The sequence below is a fragment of the Camellia sinensis genome, chromosome 12 (genome assembly GCF_055761805.1).
Source record: "Camellia sinensis isolate YWXY chromosome 12, ASM5576180v1, whole genome shotgun sequence".
NCBI lineage: Eukaryota > Viridiplantae > Streptophyta > Magnoliopsida > Ericales > Theaceae > Camellia > Camellia sinensis.
Window position 1 is genome coordinate 63,784,544 of NC_138972.1, and position 13,243 is coordinate 63,797,786.

At 36.0% G+C, this 13,243-nt stretch overlaps 1 protein-coding gene across 1 annotated transcript; it reads left to right on the forward strand.

The window, feature by feature from the left end:
- The first annotated feature begins 4,212 nt into the window (after nucleotides 1-4,212).
- Nucleotides 4,213-5,031, forward strand: PSRP5 (plastid-specific 50S ribosomal protein 5). The gene is made up of 2 exons (XM_028208215.2): nucleotides 4,213-4,379; nucleotides 4,525-5,031. Exons 1-2 carry the CDS (start codon nucleotides 4,268-4,270, stop codon nucleotides 4,854-4,856), a joined length of 444 nt encoding a protein of 147 aa, XP_028064016.2. The 5' UTR covers nucleotides 4,213-4,267; the 3' UTR covers nucleotides 4,857-5,031.
- The last annotated feature ends 8,212 nt before the right edge of the window (nucleotides 5,032-13,243 follow it).

Here is a 13,243-nt window from a genome sequence, read left to right on the forward strand (position 1 = left end):
CATCCATATCCTTAATAAATTATTTCCCCAATTTTTCCTTTACATTAAAGCATGAATTACAACGTTCATAACAAAGTTCATTCGCAAATTTTAAACATAATTTTCAAACATTTCCAAATTCCAATTAAACTTGTACATATCTAATTCAATATCTCAATTTCATTATTCTACTTTCAATTTGGGCCAAATCATTGGTTATCATCATTAATTAACCTAGGGTTTCAAGAAAATATTGAAATTTTAAGAAAAATACAAACTTATTAACCCATTACTTTTTATTCCAATTTTCCCAATGATTATACATCTAGGAGTCACAATCCATCATTTTAACCCACCAATTTAACTTCCAACATCTCCAACTCTAAACCCTTAATTCTCAAGTTGGACATAATATGCTCAAAACTATAGATTTTGTTTGTATATACACAAAATTCCATAATTCCATCCATGAATGCAAATATTAAAAGGGAATAAGGACCCCTACCTCAAGAATCAAGCAAAGGAGCAAAGATTGAGAAGAATCCTCCAAAAAATTCGAATTTCAATCGGTTAGAAATGTTGACCCTTTCTTGTTCTCCATCCTTGATGCAAGATCCATGGTGGATTTGTTGATAAAAGTGGAGGAAATCAAGGTTTTGGGAGCTAGGGTTTCGGACATGGAAGAGGGGAGAAGAAGAGAGGAAAAGAAAATGTAAGAAATGGGCCAAAAATCTCGTTTTTGAGCTGCTGTCCCGCACAGCCCGCACGTGCGGCGCTATTCCCCGCACGTGCGGCTCTGCTTCCAGCACAGATGTAAAAACTTCAAATGGGTATAACTCTCTCATCGGGACTCCGTTCCAGGTCATTCTTGTGTCCAAATTGAAGCCCCAGAAATAAGCTTTCCAATGGTTCTAACCTCACATTCAAATTCAAAGTGTAGAAAAAGAAAAGGGCAAATGAGTGACGGTTGATTGTAGAATAACTATCCGAATTATACTCTTTGGTCCAATCTTACTTTACCATCATACCACCACCTCAATCCATACCCCAAAATAAGATAAAAACATTCTCAATTCCAATAGATATAGTTGAATTAAAACACATTAACCCCTAATTAAATAAGGATGACTTTTGGGGTCATTACAATATGCTCTCTACTAGTTGCAAAAAATAGCTTCGCACAAATGTAAAGACAAAGTAGTTTCGCCATGTCTTCTTCGTCACGCTCCGTCAATTCATAGATTGCTTCTACTAGTCCATCCTTAATCACTTTCGAAGATAACCGACCAACGTTCGGGCAGCGTCGTTGCATGAAATCTGAAGGCCCTTTCGCACATTATTAACCGAATGTAATTGTTTTGCAAAGGTAACTTCGCACCACCAATGTAAAACTTCTCATCCTTCGGGTTGTACGTTTGTATAATTCGGCACACTGTGGCATCACACTTTTTAAACGACTTTGAATCTAGTTTGTGAACACAAATAGCGTCAATCATCACCCAAAATGGGGTTTTCTATAATTGCCGAATATGCCCATCACCAAACTGTAACTCACGCACAGTGTTAATCACCCCCGATATGTTGGACCGGTACATTAGCTTCGACGAGTTAACTTCAGCCTTATAACGACTACTAGTACTCACTTTTTGTTTCTTGAATGCCAGTCGTGATTGCCTCTTTGGGGCCAATCTGGTTGACATTTGACCAGACTGCTACGACCATGGTATTCTAGCGATGCTTTTTCCATTTCTCTTCCCAGCACTACCTGAAATGGGAGTCACACAAACAAGTCAGTTTTAAATTCAAACCAACTCAACTATAAACGAAACATCATAACTATCATTACAACAACCAATTTAATTAAAAACACCCATTCTACTCTACCACACATCCAACTCTTACCTATGTGCCAATCGTATAATGAATGGTAATAACATCATGTACATCAACAACACCATATGCAAACCACCATACATAACATTATTACAACAAGACAACATATAAACTACACCCAACATCCTACGCCATCCAATACTAACAACCGTTACAACGATCGCTGTTTGTTTCGGGCATGCTAACAAATGAAAATCACATCACGAAGCATATTTTCAGTACGTGTTGTGCGATGTATACGTATGTTCAAATTATTTACATTCCCACAACCTACATTTCTTTGCCCCTATCAACACCGTATACCTGCACGTCAACACCGAAATCACCACGCTTAATCATCCAAACTGTTACATAATTATCCCAACCACTATCCCCCACAAAACCCACATATCGCTACCATTACAGTAACATAAATTATCCAAGCACCCCCTCTTGCGACCAATTACATACGCATGACATCTTCAAACAACAAAACATCATAGCAAAAAAACATCCAGCCCACCAACTATGCCATGCCACCAACCACTCCAACACATTTGCAACCTACACATTAAAATTGAACATACCTCACATACCACATTTTACATTACACCCACACCTTTCAAACACCATTCACGCGGGCTAACAACGCAACACAAATCTCAATACAACATTCTGTTAATAACGTATCACACACATCAAACTACTCTAAATCATCAACCGGAAACAATAAAAACATTCTCAGTGGTTCACACATACAAATGAACAACGATTCACATTGAAACATGTACCAATCATGCAGTTCACAAAACCCACCCATATCATTAAAGCAGGCTAACAAAGCGACACAAATTTCATACTACAATATTGTTAATAAGATATCACAAACACCAAACTACTACTAGACATCAACTGGAAACAACGTACCTGCCGCCATTTGTAACAAACACAATCATCGTCGTTGACGAATGGAGGGTTTCCTGACCGGCGTACGACAACACAACAGCTACACGACCTCTCTAACCCCCCGACGTAAACGTATTACCAGAACAGGGGATCAGTATTTTCTAGGGTTTACAATGCCACAAAAAATGGTGCTTCACAATACCAATCCACAATGAATCCTCATTACAACTTACCAATGAACCAAAATCTTGCCAACATCACGCCATTAACATCGGATATTCCAGTCCTTTCCATCTACGACTCTTCAATTCAAATGGGTTTGGATGGAAAGCAACAAAAATTACAATAGCGTTTTTGGGCATATAAGTAAATTCAACATTGCAAAAACCCATACCTACCCTTACTATAAGCTGCCACACGCGAGGTAACACACATAATTTGGTCATTTACATTAGACTGGGACCTATTAGTTTATAAGATATAAAATAGGACCAACTAGATCACAAGATGATGATTTGGAATTTATTAGTGCATTGCCCTTGAAGATAATGTTGCTCCATTTCAAAAGCAAAGTCATCAATTTGATAAAATATAAAATAGCTTGACAAAAATAAATGCCAAAAAACTATTTTTCAATATTTATAAATTATTTCTACTTACCAAAATAAAATTATATAAAAATAATAAATCTTTTATATTTTATTTTTTATCAAAAATTAATTTTTAGTATGAGTTTGGATGATGATCATGTAATGGGGGATTATTTTTGTTGATATTTTTGGATGGTTATCATATAATATATGGTTGTATTTGTTATTAACATATATTTTTTTATGGTTATAATGTAATGGATGGTTATTAGGCTTTTAATGTATAATCAATATGTTTAATATATGAAATGTTTTTAGTTTTGAATTATTTGATTTAATTGATTTGTTGACATCAAAGTTGTTGCTATATTTAACTTTTGAAAAAATAAAAACTAATTTAATGAAAATAAATATCAAAAAAAATTATTTATATATAAAAAAATGTGTTTTTTATTATTTTTTTTCACCAATTTACTTTTTAGTTTTTTTAAAAAAAAAAATTCTGAAAATAGATTCTAAAAATCAAACCAAACAGAACTTTATAAAAAAAATATTCCAACATTATTCATTAAAAGAATACCATTATATTTCAAACAACATATAAGTTAACAAACACAAAATAAGTTATATGATGACTTTACCTTTTAAATAGAATAACAATATTTTCAATTATTCTTATATAGAACAAGATTCAAGATCAAATATATCATAATTAAAATATCTAAAATCAAAATAATACAAATCCTAAACTAAACAAACTAAATAGACTGTTAATATAATTCGTTATTTATTAGATCATCCTAAACCATTCCTTCCAAAAGTCCGCTCCTCTCCTCCACTGGGCTTACATATAAATACGTACGACAGTTATTTACCTTCGCCTTATCCAAAAAAATCAAGCGCCCCGTTGGGAGAGAGAGATGGCTCTCCTTTTCATCCACACCCCTTCTCTCTCCTCTCTCTCTTCTCCTTCTCCTTCACCAACATCATCATTCCCACCTGCATCAAATTTTCCCATCACTGCAAACCCATGTAAGAAATTCAACGCTATTCTTCTCTATCTCTGCATATTTTCTTACCATCTCTACTCTATGCTTTGCCTTTTCATTCAGGCATTTTTTCAAACACCTGACCTCCAATCTTTGTATTTGTTCCTAATTCTCTGATTTCATTTCAGTCTTCAGGTTACGCAAGGAACCCATTGATTCTCGCCCAAAACTCTGTAATGTCCGCAAAGAAAGAGTTGTTTCGGTGATTGTTAAGGCATCTTCTGATGTTGATGGTGTTGCTGAGCCTCCATCTCCGTCAGAAGGCGAGGAACAGGCTGCTGCTATGCCGGTTGAAAATCTGCCATTGGAATCGAAGCTGCAATTGGATCTTGAAAAGAAGATGAAGTTTAAATTGGCTAAGAAGATTCGGCTTCGAAGGAAGAAGCTCGTGTGGAAGCGCCGCATGAGGAAGAGGGGCCGATGGCCGCCTTCGAAGCTGAAGAAGAGCAAAAATGTTTGAGACCCTTTACAGGTTTAGTGCTGCTGACCCTATTTTGTTATGTCAATTCAATTTGCTTGTGTAATCTCTGAGTATCTTTCATTTCTATGTAATCAAATCTTTGTAGACATATCAATATTTTTTTATGTTTTTTTGGATATGGTTTCAATTGAATCATGGATGATATAGTTTCACATTTTGTTTGTCCCTCGTGATAGATATATGGTATGCCTTATCTATACTGTCTATACTATTATGTAATGTGTGCAACTTAGTTTGGTGTGAAGAGGTAAGTGAAATTGTGTAATGTATTTTTCAATTCCAACATTGTTTAAGAACAAGGCACATTTTCACAGCTTAATCAACCGCTGTTTAGAATTATTGTGAGGTAAAAAATGAAACTTTACCACAGACCTAATCACTTCATGCCTAAGAGCGTCTTCAATAGGCGAAGAATATAGAGCATTTTAGGCATTTTGCCAAAAATGGAGTCTCCAACAGGGTATGCAACACGGTAGACATTTTGCCTCATTCTCTTTTGGTTAACTACATGTGGAGAGACTTGGATTAGGCAAACCAATCCTAAGATTCCAGGAGTAGAGAGCATTGTTGAAGTATACACTGGGCAAAGTGTCTAAGCAGAATACATAATGCACTTTTTTATGTGTACTTTTGCTAGGCAAAATGCCTTGCTCTAAAATCCGACTTGGCTTCCAATTTTTTTCTCACCCCACTGTTGTGTTCTTCCATGTCCCAAACTACGTCAATCTACTCTTCCCTCACGACTTTTACTTTTCCAGCTACTATTGTTGGCAACAACAGGCCTAGCCTATGATTCTCCTAAAAGTTTAGTCCCAAGGGGGAGGTCATAGATTCAACTATTCCCAAGGGGAAGTTGAATTAAGGAGGCAAGCACTTTTGCAAAGGTGAGGAAGCTAATTCCCATAGGTGTTAATCTAACAACTAACTTTCGCCGATCAAAACAAAAAAAAAAAACAACAGCAGCGCTTCCAGGAACGTTTTTGTTCTTTTTCCTACAGATTTCTTGGCAATCATAGGCATGAAGTTATTACTTTTGTTTATTATGTTTCATGCTCTATGCCCTCTCATTGTTTGATGAAATATCCAAACAAGTTGTTGGTTGTTGGGCTTAGTTGTGTTGAATCTTTCAAGTTTGAAGAGTTTAAACAAGAAATCTGATGCATTCATGTGAAGAACTCAGTTCGCTTCAAATACCCAAATTGACTTGACGGACTTTAATTTCTTCAGTAAGTTTCCACATATGTTTGGCCATTTTTTCAAGATTTAAAGATTAGAAAGTTGTATGTCAATTGGGTTTATGTTCATATACTGATTGGGGGACCAAGGTTGGGACTTAATTGTTTTGGAAATATAAGAAATTTGCAACTTTGGTTTTTTTCTTGTTAGGAAAAATAGATTTAACAAATTGAAAAATTTGATAGAAGGAAGTTTTCAATTAAGAACAGAAACACCTACTTCAATTAATGGCATTTTCTTTTATGTTCCTCTATTTTGTCAAGAGCTTGATTGGAACATTGTTTATTGTTATTATGTTTAATTATAAATTTATGAATGTATACATCGTCATCTATGATAAGTAACAGAGAACATATACCTCTGTTTCAATCGCCAATTGAGTTGCTTTCCCTGCTTTGGAATTTACCGGCAATGTATGGATGCATAGATATAGGATTTTCTTTATCTATAACAATTGGGGTAATTAGCACCCACACATATATACTTCTACAATTTAAGCTTGTGCTGCCATGTTGTTAATGCACTTAATAATGGTAGCTCGAATATATGAAGGATAAAGTTCTTTTGGCCTAATACTATTTGCATCATATGGAAATTCATTTACTAACAAATTGTGATAAAATTTATCTGTTGTTAGTTGCACACCGACAATCTCATATTTGTTTAATTAGTTGTTAGTCTTTTCAATTGAAAGCCTCATATGTCATTAATTTTAATTTTTTGCAATAAAAGATCTCATCAAATATACTCATTTTTAAAGATAGAATTTAAAATATGGAATCCTAAAGAGACCATAGTCAATGCTGGTTCCTCCTCACCTTAATAGGTTAGGAGTCTTCTTTTTTCAGGGAGTAATGTGAGTAGGGTTGTTCACAGGTTGAATTGGTTCAGATTTGTCAGTCAACCATCACCCAAACTGACCACCTTGGATTGGAGAGTTTGTCAACCAATTTCGACCCAACAATGGTTTGAAATCAACCACTTCGGGTGTAGAAAAATCGGTGTAGGGTTCGGTCGATACTGCAACAAAAACCTATTATCTTTCTCAATACAACAAACACCCACTGGGGGTGGGAGATCAGAGGGGAAGAAGGGGGGGTTACCGGGGAGAGGGTATCAGAGATGAAGGGGTTCGGGTAACAGGCCAAAACAACAAAGGCCACTGCCTTGGGCCCTTTAATTTTAATAAAATTTGGGGGTCCCAAAATAATTTTAGTCCATATAATATTAATAGCTCAAAACTGAAGGCCTAGTTCAACTCATTCTTTTAAGTTCACAGTCCAGACAAAAGCCCCAAACAAAACTTTAGAGGATTAAACCCATCAAAAGAACTCAATCATCCAATCACAGAACTTTCAAATCTGTTCAAGCCAAGTGTGGGTTGGGATTTACAAAAATAAAAAATGATCACAGTGTTATTACTAAAATTCTAAAAGGGAAATAAATAAACGAAACAAAAACAAAAGCAAATAAGGGTGATAGCCTATAAATAAATATACAAAATATAGGCTTTTTAATAACATATTAAAAAAAGAGAAATGAGTCAGTACTCTAAAATAGGAGCACTAATGCCAGCTCTAATGAGTTGGCAGTGCAACCAAAAAAAAAAAAAAAAAAGCAAAAGCTAAATTATCACATCAGTGATGGGGTCCACATAGTGCCACATCATTAGTGGTGTATTAGTGGTGTTGAATTAGTGGTCTGAAGCATTTTTCTTAAAAAAACTAGTTCAGGTAGTATTTTGTGTAAGGGTATATTAAAAATAAATTATTTATACCTTGTTCATGGAAAATGTTTTCTTGTGAATGAACAAGAAGTTATATTTGGTGAAAAATATTTTCAATTTATGAAGTGTAGAAAATGTTTTATGTACCTTTATACATACTAGTGGTTGGGTATGTGCGTTGCACGTAACACGTGATTTTCATCAATTGTTAGTATTGTAATTATGTGTACTGTTAAATTGGTATGTGATATGTATACAAAGTATGGAGACTTGTATAGATAAATTGATCTGTATCCAAAATACAACTAAATAATAAATGAATACATATTCGGCTTAAGAATTTAAATAATAAATGAGAAATTTTATAAACATAAATATGTTGTGATGTCCCAAGTTCTTTTTAAAACAAATTAAGTATTTCAATCTAGAATTTCCACTTCTTTTGATCCTCTTTGCTACTTTGGAATCTTATGAGTCTCGTGTTGTTGTTTGTTCTTTCTTTCTTTGGAGTTACTCGAGTACATACTAGTGTGTTCTGGGGTGTTGTTTTTTCATTTGTGAGTGTTAGAGTGAGTCTGGGATTAATGGGAGTGCATTAAGGTAGCTAATGTCTCTGTTCTGAGTTGGGACTGCTCGAGCGGTACTTTTGTCGCTTAAGTAGTAACATCGATCTTCCATTATCTCATTTTGCAGTCTGAACTTCTGGGAGTGTGTATTCTTCGCTCGAGTGAAGGTTTCATCACTCGAGCAATCTTTTGCAAGAAGAAGAGAGATTCTAGGAGTTGGCATTTTTTGCTCGAGTATAGGATTGTTTGCTCAAGCAGTCTTAGAATTTGAATTGATCGCTCGAGTGCAGGATTGTTCGCTCGAGCGATCTTAGAATTTGAATTGATCGCTCGAGTACAGGATTGTTTGCTCGAGCGGTCTGGCTGCAGTCTGATCCGAAAAATGCGTCCAATCATTTAAAAGCTGAGCCTTACACACTTCTCTTTCATTCACTTCTCTCTCTCTCTCTCTCTCTCTCTCAACACTTTACTTTCTCTCTTTTCTCTCATCTCTCTCTAGAAAACCCTTCACCCACCTCATTTATTTCCTTGATCTCTCTATATACTTTGAGATTTTGACCTAAGTGTCTTTATTAATAGTGGAGAGCTCATCAAGGGTTATATTTTGTGCGGTGGAGATTGGATTTTAACACTGTCAATTTTGAGGGTTTTCTCTCTCTTTTTCTCCAAATCTTGAGGTAGGGAGTTTCTTTGAGTTATATATATGTTTTTGACATGTCTAGCTTTTTTGTTATGATTTTCAATGGAGGGTTTGAGGTTTGGAGCGATGGGTTTTGGAGAGTGTTTCAAAGATGATTTTTATGTATCTTGGTTCAAATTAAGTTGTTTTATAAATTTATGAACCTCTTACAAGTATATGGAAGGGTAATGTCTTGAAAATGGAGAAAAAAAACTCTCTTTTGATTAAACCCTAGCTTTTTGGGAAGAATTGGGGGAAAATGGATTTTTGTAAAGCAATAATGAAATTGTCGAAATTTCTATAAGAAAATGATGAGATTATCATATGTGGTTATGTTGTTTGAGATATCCATAAAATGGATGGATGTTGTTATTTTAAATTTTTGGATAACCTGAATATATATATGCTTGGATTATGAAATGAAAATGAATTTTGATTGTGAATATGAGATGGTATCATATATTGCATGGATATGGATTTTGTTGTAATTTGGGCAAATATTGAGAATTGTATAATGTTACGGTGAAACTTTATAATTACAATTAATTTCATTCATTTTGCACAAGTTTTGAATTGTTTATTCTAGTAATGCTTAGGCAATTGATCTATTATTTTGAGAAAAATAATTAGAAACCTTGAATGTTTTGGGATAAATATGTTTGGTACGTTTGGATAAGGGGTGTAGATGGTAATCTTTAAGTTGGTTTGAATATCTAGAGTGAAATATCGAAAACACGCGCGGAGGAGGTACCACGTGCCTTCCGGTTAGGAGCTGGTAAAGTGGGAGATTGGTAGTATTTATTATGCCTATTTGCAATATACCAACTTAGGAATTACTTGAGTCGTATTTACCACTCCGTATTTAAAACTTTAGAATTTATCAAAATAATAAATTGTCTTAAAATATCATTGCATATGATTTTCAATGAATAAAACTTGTGATTTTTGGAGCATGCCATGGCATTACATTCAATGTAAATAAGATTGCTTAAACATATATACTTTGTGAAGATACCTTTACTGAGTTTTGTGCTCACCCCTAGTAGATTTGTGTAGGAAAGGATATGGTAATCCCGCCTAGCTGAGGGTGTGGAAAGTCTTTTGGGAGCAAGATGTTCTTTTCTTTTATGATTATTTTTGACAAGCCAATGGCTTAAATTGTATGGGTTAGTTATTCACTTTTGTATAACCAGACTTGAGCTTCGGAACTTGTAGCCCTTGAGGCATTTCTTTGTTATTTATTTCTTGTTATTGTAGGGTCGCAAATGCTATGAATTCAACTTAGGAGAGTTTGAATGTGTAATGCATATGTATCTTTTTTGTAAATCTCTTACATGAATGAAATATGAATTTAGAGATTTGATTAACCAAATTGGAATTGCTCAATGGATGAGATCACTGGTTATTTTATGTCAATTATTTGGGGGGTGTTACAATATTAATTTATAATTAGATTGTTAAGATCATAATCTTATCTTAAACAATAAACAATAAACATGTCCTTTAAATATATAGTATTATATAAATCTTTTTCTATTAACTTCCCATTTCAATTTTTCATAATACGTACCTATAATACAATTGAAAGTATGAAATTAATTTGACAATTACACAATTTTATTTAATAGTTTATTTCATAATACAAATTCATTAAACCCACTATTACATATCATTTGTATACTATTGGTGTAAGAATGCATTAATATCAATATGTAATATATTTTTATACATCAAAAGTTGTTGAGTCTTATTTTCCGTGCCACGAATATCTTGCATGATGAAAAATATAATATTAGTCATTAGTATATTTTTATTTATATAGAAAATTTGAAATAAATTTTTTTTTTTTAAAATGGAATGATATTATAACTTAATATTTTGATCGATATAGGAATTTCATAATTATTTTCATAATATTTATAGATCCATACTTTTAAGTGTTTGTAGAGTCACTTTCATGAAACTGTTAAATTACATAATTTATATGTCATGACAAAAACTGATCAAAATTTTTCATTTGATGTACTTACTTTCTGTATCATTAAGTTGCTACAATAATGTTTGGGTATCATTTGATTTTTTCCTTGTAATTTGACTAAAATGTGTACATGAGATAATTGTTTTTCTTTTTTGAATTTCACAACAGATATGATAATTCCTGCTTCAGCTTGTCTAATTTTAGTTGGTAAACATGTTACAATAGATTTTTTGTAGTTTTTATTTCACCATCTTCTTATTTTTCTTCTTGCTAACCATTATAACTCATTATAATAAAAATATTTTGATAAGTAAGAGTTTGAGGTGATATCATACTGTTCTGAATTTCAAAATTTATTTTCTCCCAAGAATGTGATTTTTTCTATGAGGAAATAAAAAAAATACAATTATGTTAGGGATTTTTATTGATAAGTCCAATTTAGAAGTGTTTTAACCCAAGAAGTCCATGAAGTAATTTTTTAACCCATTAGTCCCATATATGTATAGTTTTATTCCATAAAGTCTATTTTCTTGATTTACACTATTTTCTTGGACACTTATGCCCTTATATTTAATTTTGATACCCTTATAAATATTTTTTTGAACGATTAGCAATTTAATGATGTGAACATTCATATTTTAAAATTCACATTGGTAGGAATGTAAAATTGGCCCGTGGGCGGCCCGAAACCAGCCCGGGAGCCGGGGCGGGCCCGGCCCGTTGACAATGTGAATATTCACATTGACATATTAACATTTACATTAATAGGAGTGTAAAATTGGCCCGCATCCCGTGGCGGCGCGAAACCCGCTCGCGGTCCACGGGCAGCCCGGGACGGGCCCGGTCCGGCCCATTCACATTGATAAGAGTATAAAATTGGCCCGCAGCCCATGGGCGGCCAAAAGCCCGCCCGTGGCACGGGGAGGGCCCGGCCTGTTCCGTTGACAATGTGAATATTCACATTGACATGTTAACATTCACATTGATAGGAGTGTAAAATTAGCCCGCGCCTCGTGGCTGCCCGAAACCCGCCCACGGCCCGTGGGCGACCCAAGGCGGGCTCGACCCGGCCGGTTGACAATGTGAATATTCACATTAATATGTTAACATTCACATTGATAAGAGTATAAAATTGGTCTGCAGCCCAGGGCGGGCTCGACCCGGCCCGGCCCGGCCCGTTGACAATGTGAATATTCACATTGACATGTTAACATTCACATTAATAGGAGTGTAAAATTGGCTCCCGTCCCATGGCGGCGCGAAACCCGCCCGCGGCCCATGGGCGACCCGGGGCGGGCCCGGTCCGACCCGTTGACAATGTGAATATTCATATTGACATGTTAACATTCACATTGATAAGAGTATAAAATTGGCCTGCAGCCCATGGGCGGCCAAAAGCCCGGCCCGGCCCGTTAACAATGTGAATATTCACATTGACATGTTAACATTCACATTGATAAGAGTGTAAAATTGGCCCGCAGCCCGTGGGCGGCCCGAAGCCCGAGGCAGGCTTGGCCCGACCCGTGACAATGTGAATATTCACACTGACATGTTAACATTCACATTGATAGGAGTGTAAAATTATCCCGCGCCCCGTGACTACCCGAAACCCGCCCACGGCCCGTGGGCGGCCCGGGGCGGGCCCGGCCCAACCTGTTGACATTGTGAATATTCACATTGACATGTTAACATTCACATTGATAAGAGTGTAAAATTGGCCCGTGACCCGTGGGCAGCCCGAAGTCCGACCACGGGCCAGGGCGGGCCCGGCCCATTGGCAATGTGAATATTCACATTGACATGTTAACATTCACATTGATAGGAGTGTAAAATTGGCCCGCAGCCCGTGGGTGGCCCGAAGCCAGACCGCAGCCCGAGGCGGGCTTGGCCCGACCCGTGACAATGTGAATATTCACATTGACATGTTAACATTAGCATTGATAGAAGTGTAAAATTTGTCTGCTGCCCGAAGCTCGCTCGCGGCCCGCGATAGGCCCGAACCCAAACCCGGGCCACCCCGGGCCGCCCATGGGACGCGAGTCATTTTACACTCTTATCAATGTGAATGTTAACATGTCAATGTGAATATTCACATTGTCAACGAGCCGGGCCGGGCCCGCCTCGGGCCGTCCACGGGCCGTGGGCGGGTTTCGAGCAGCCACGGGGCACGGGTTAATGTTA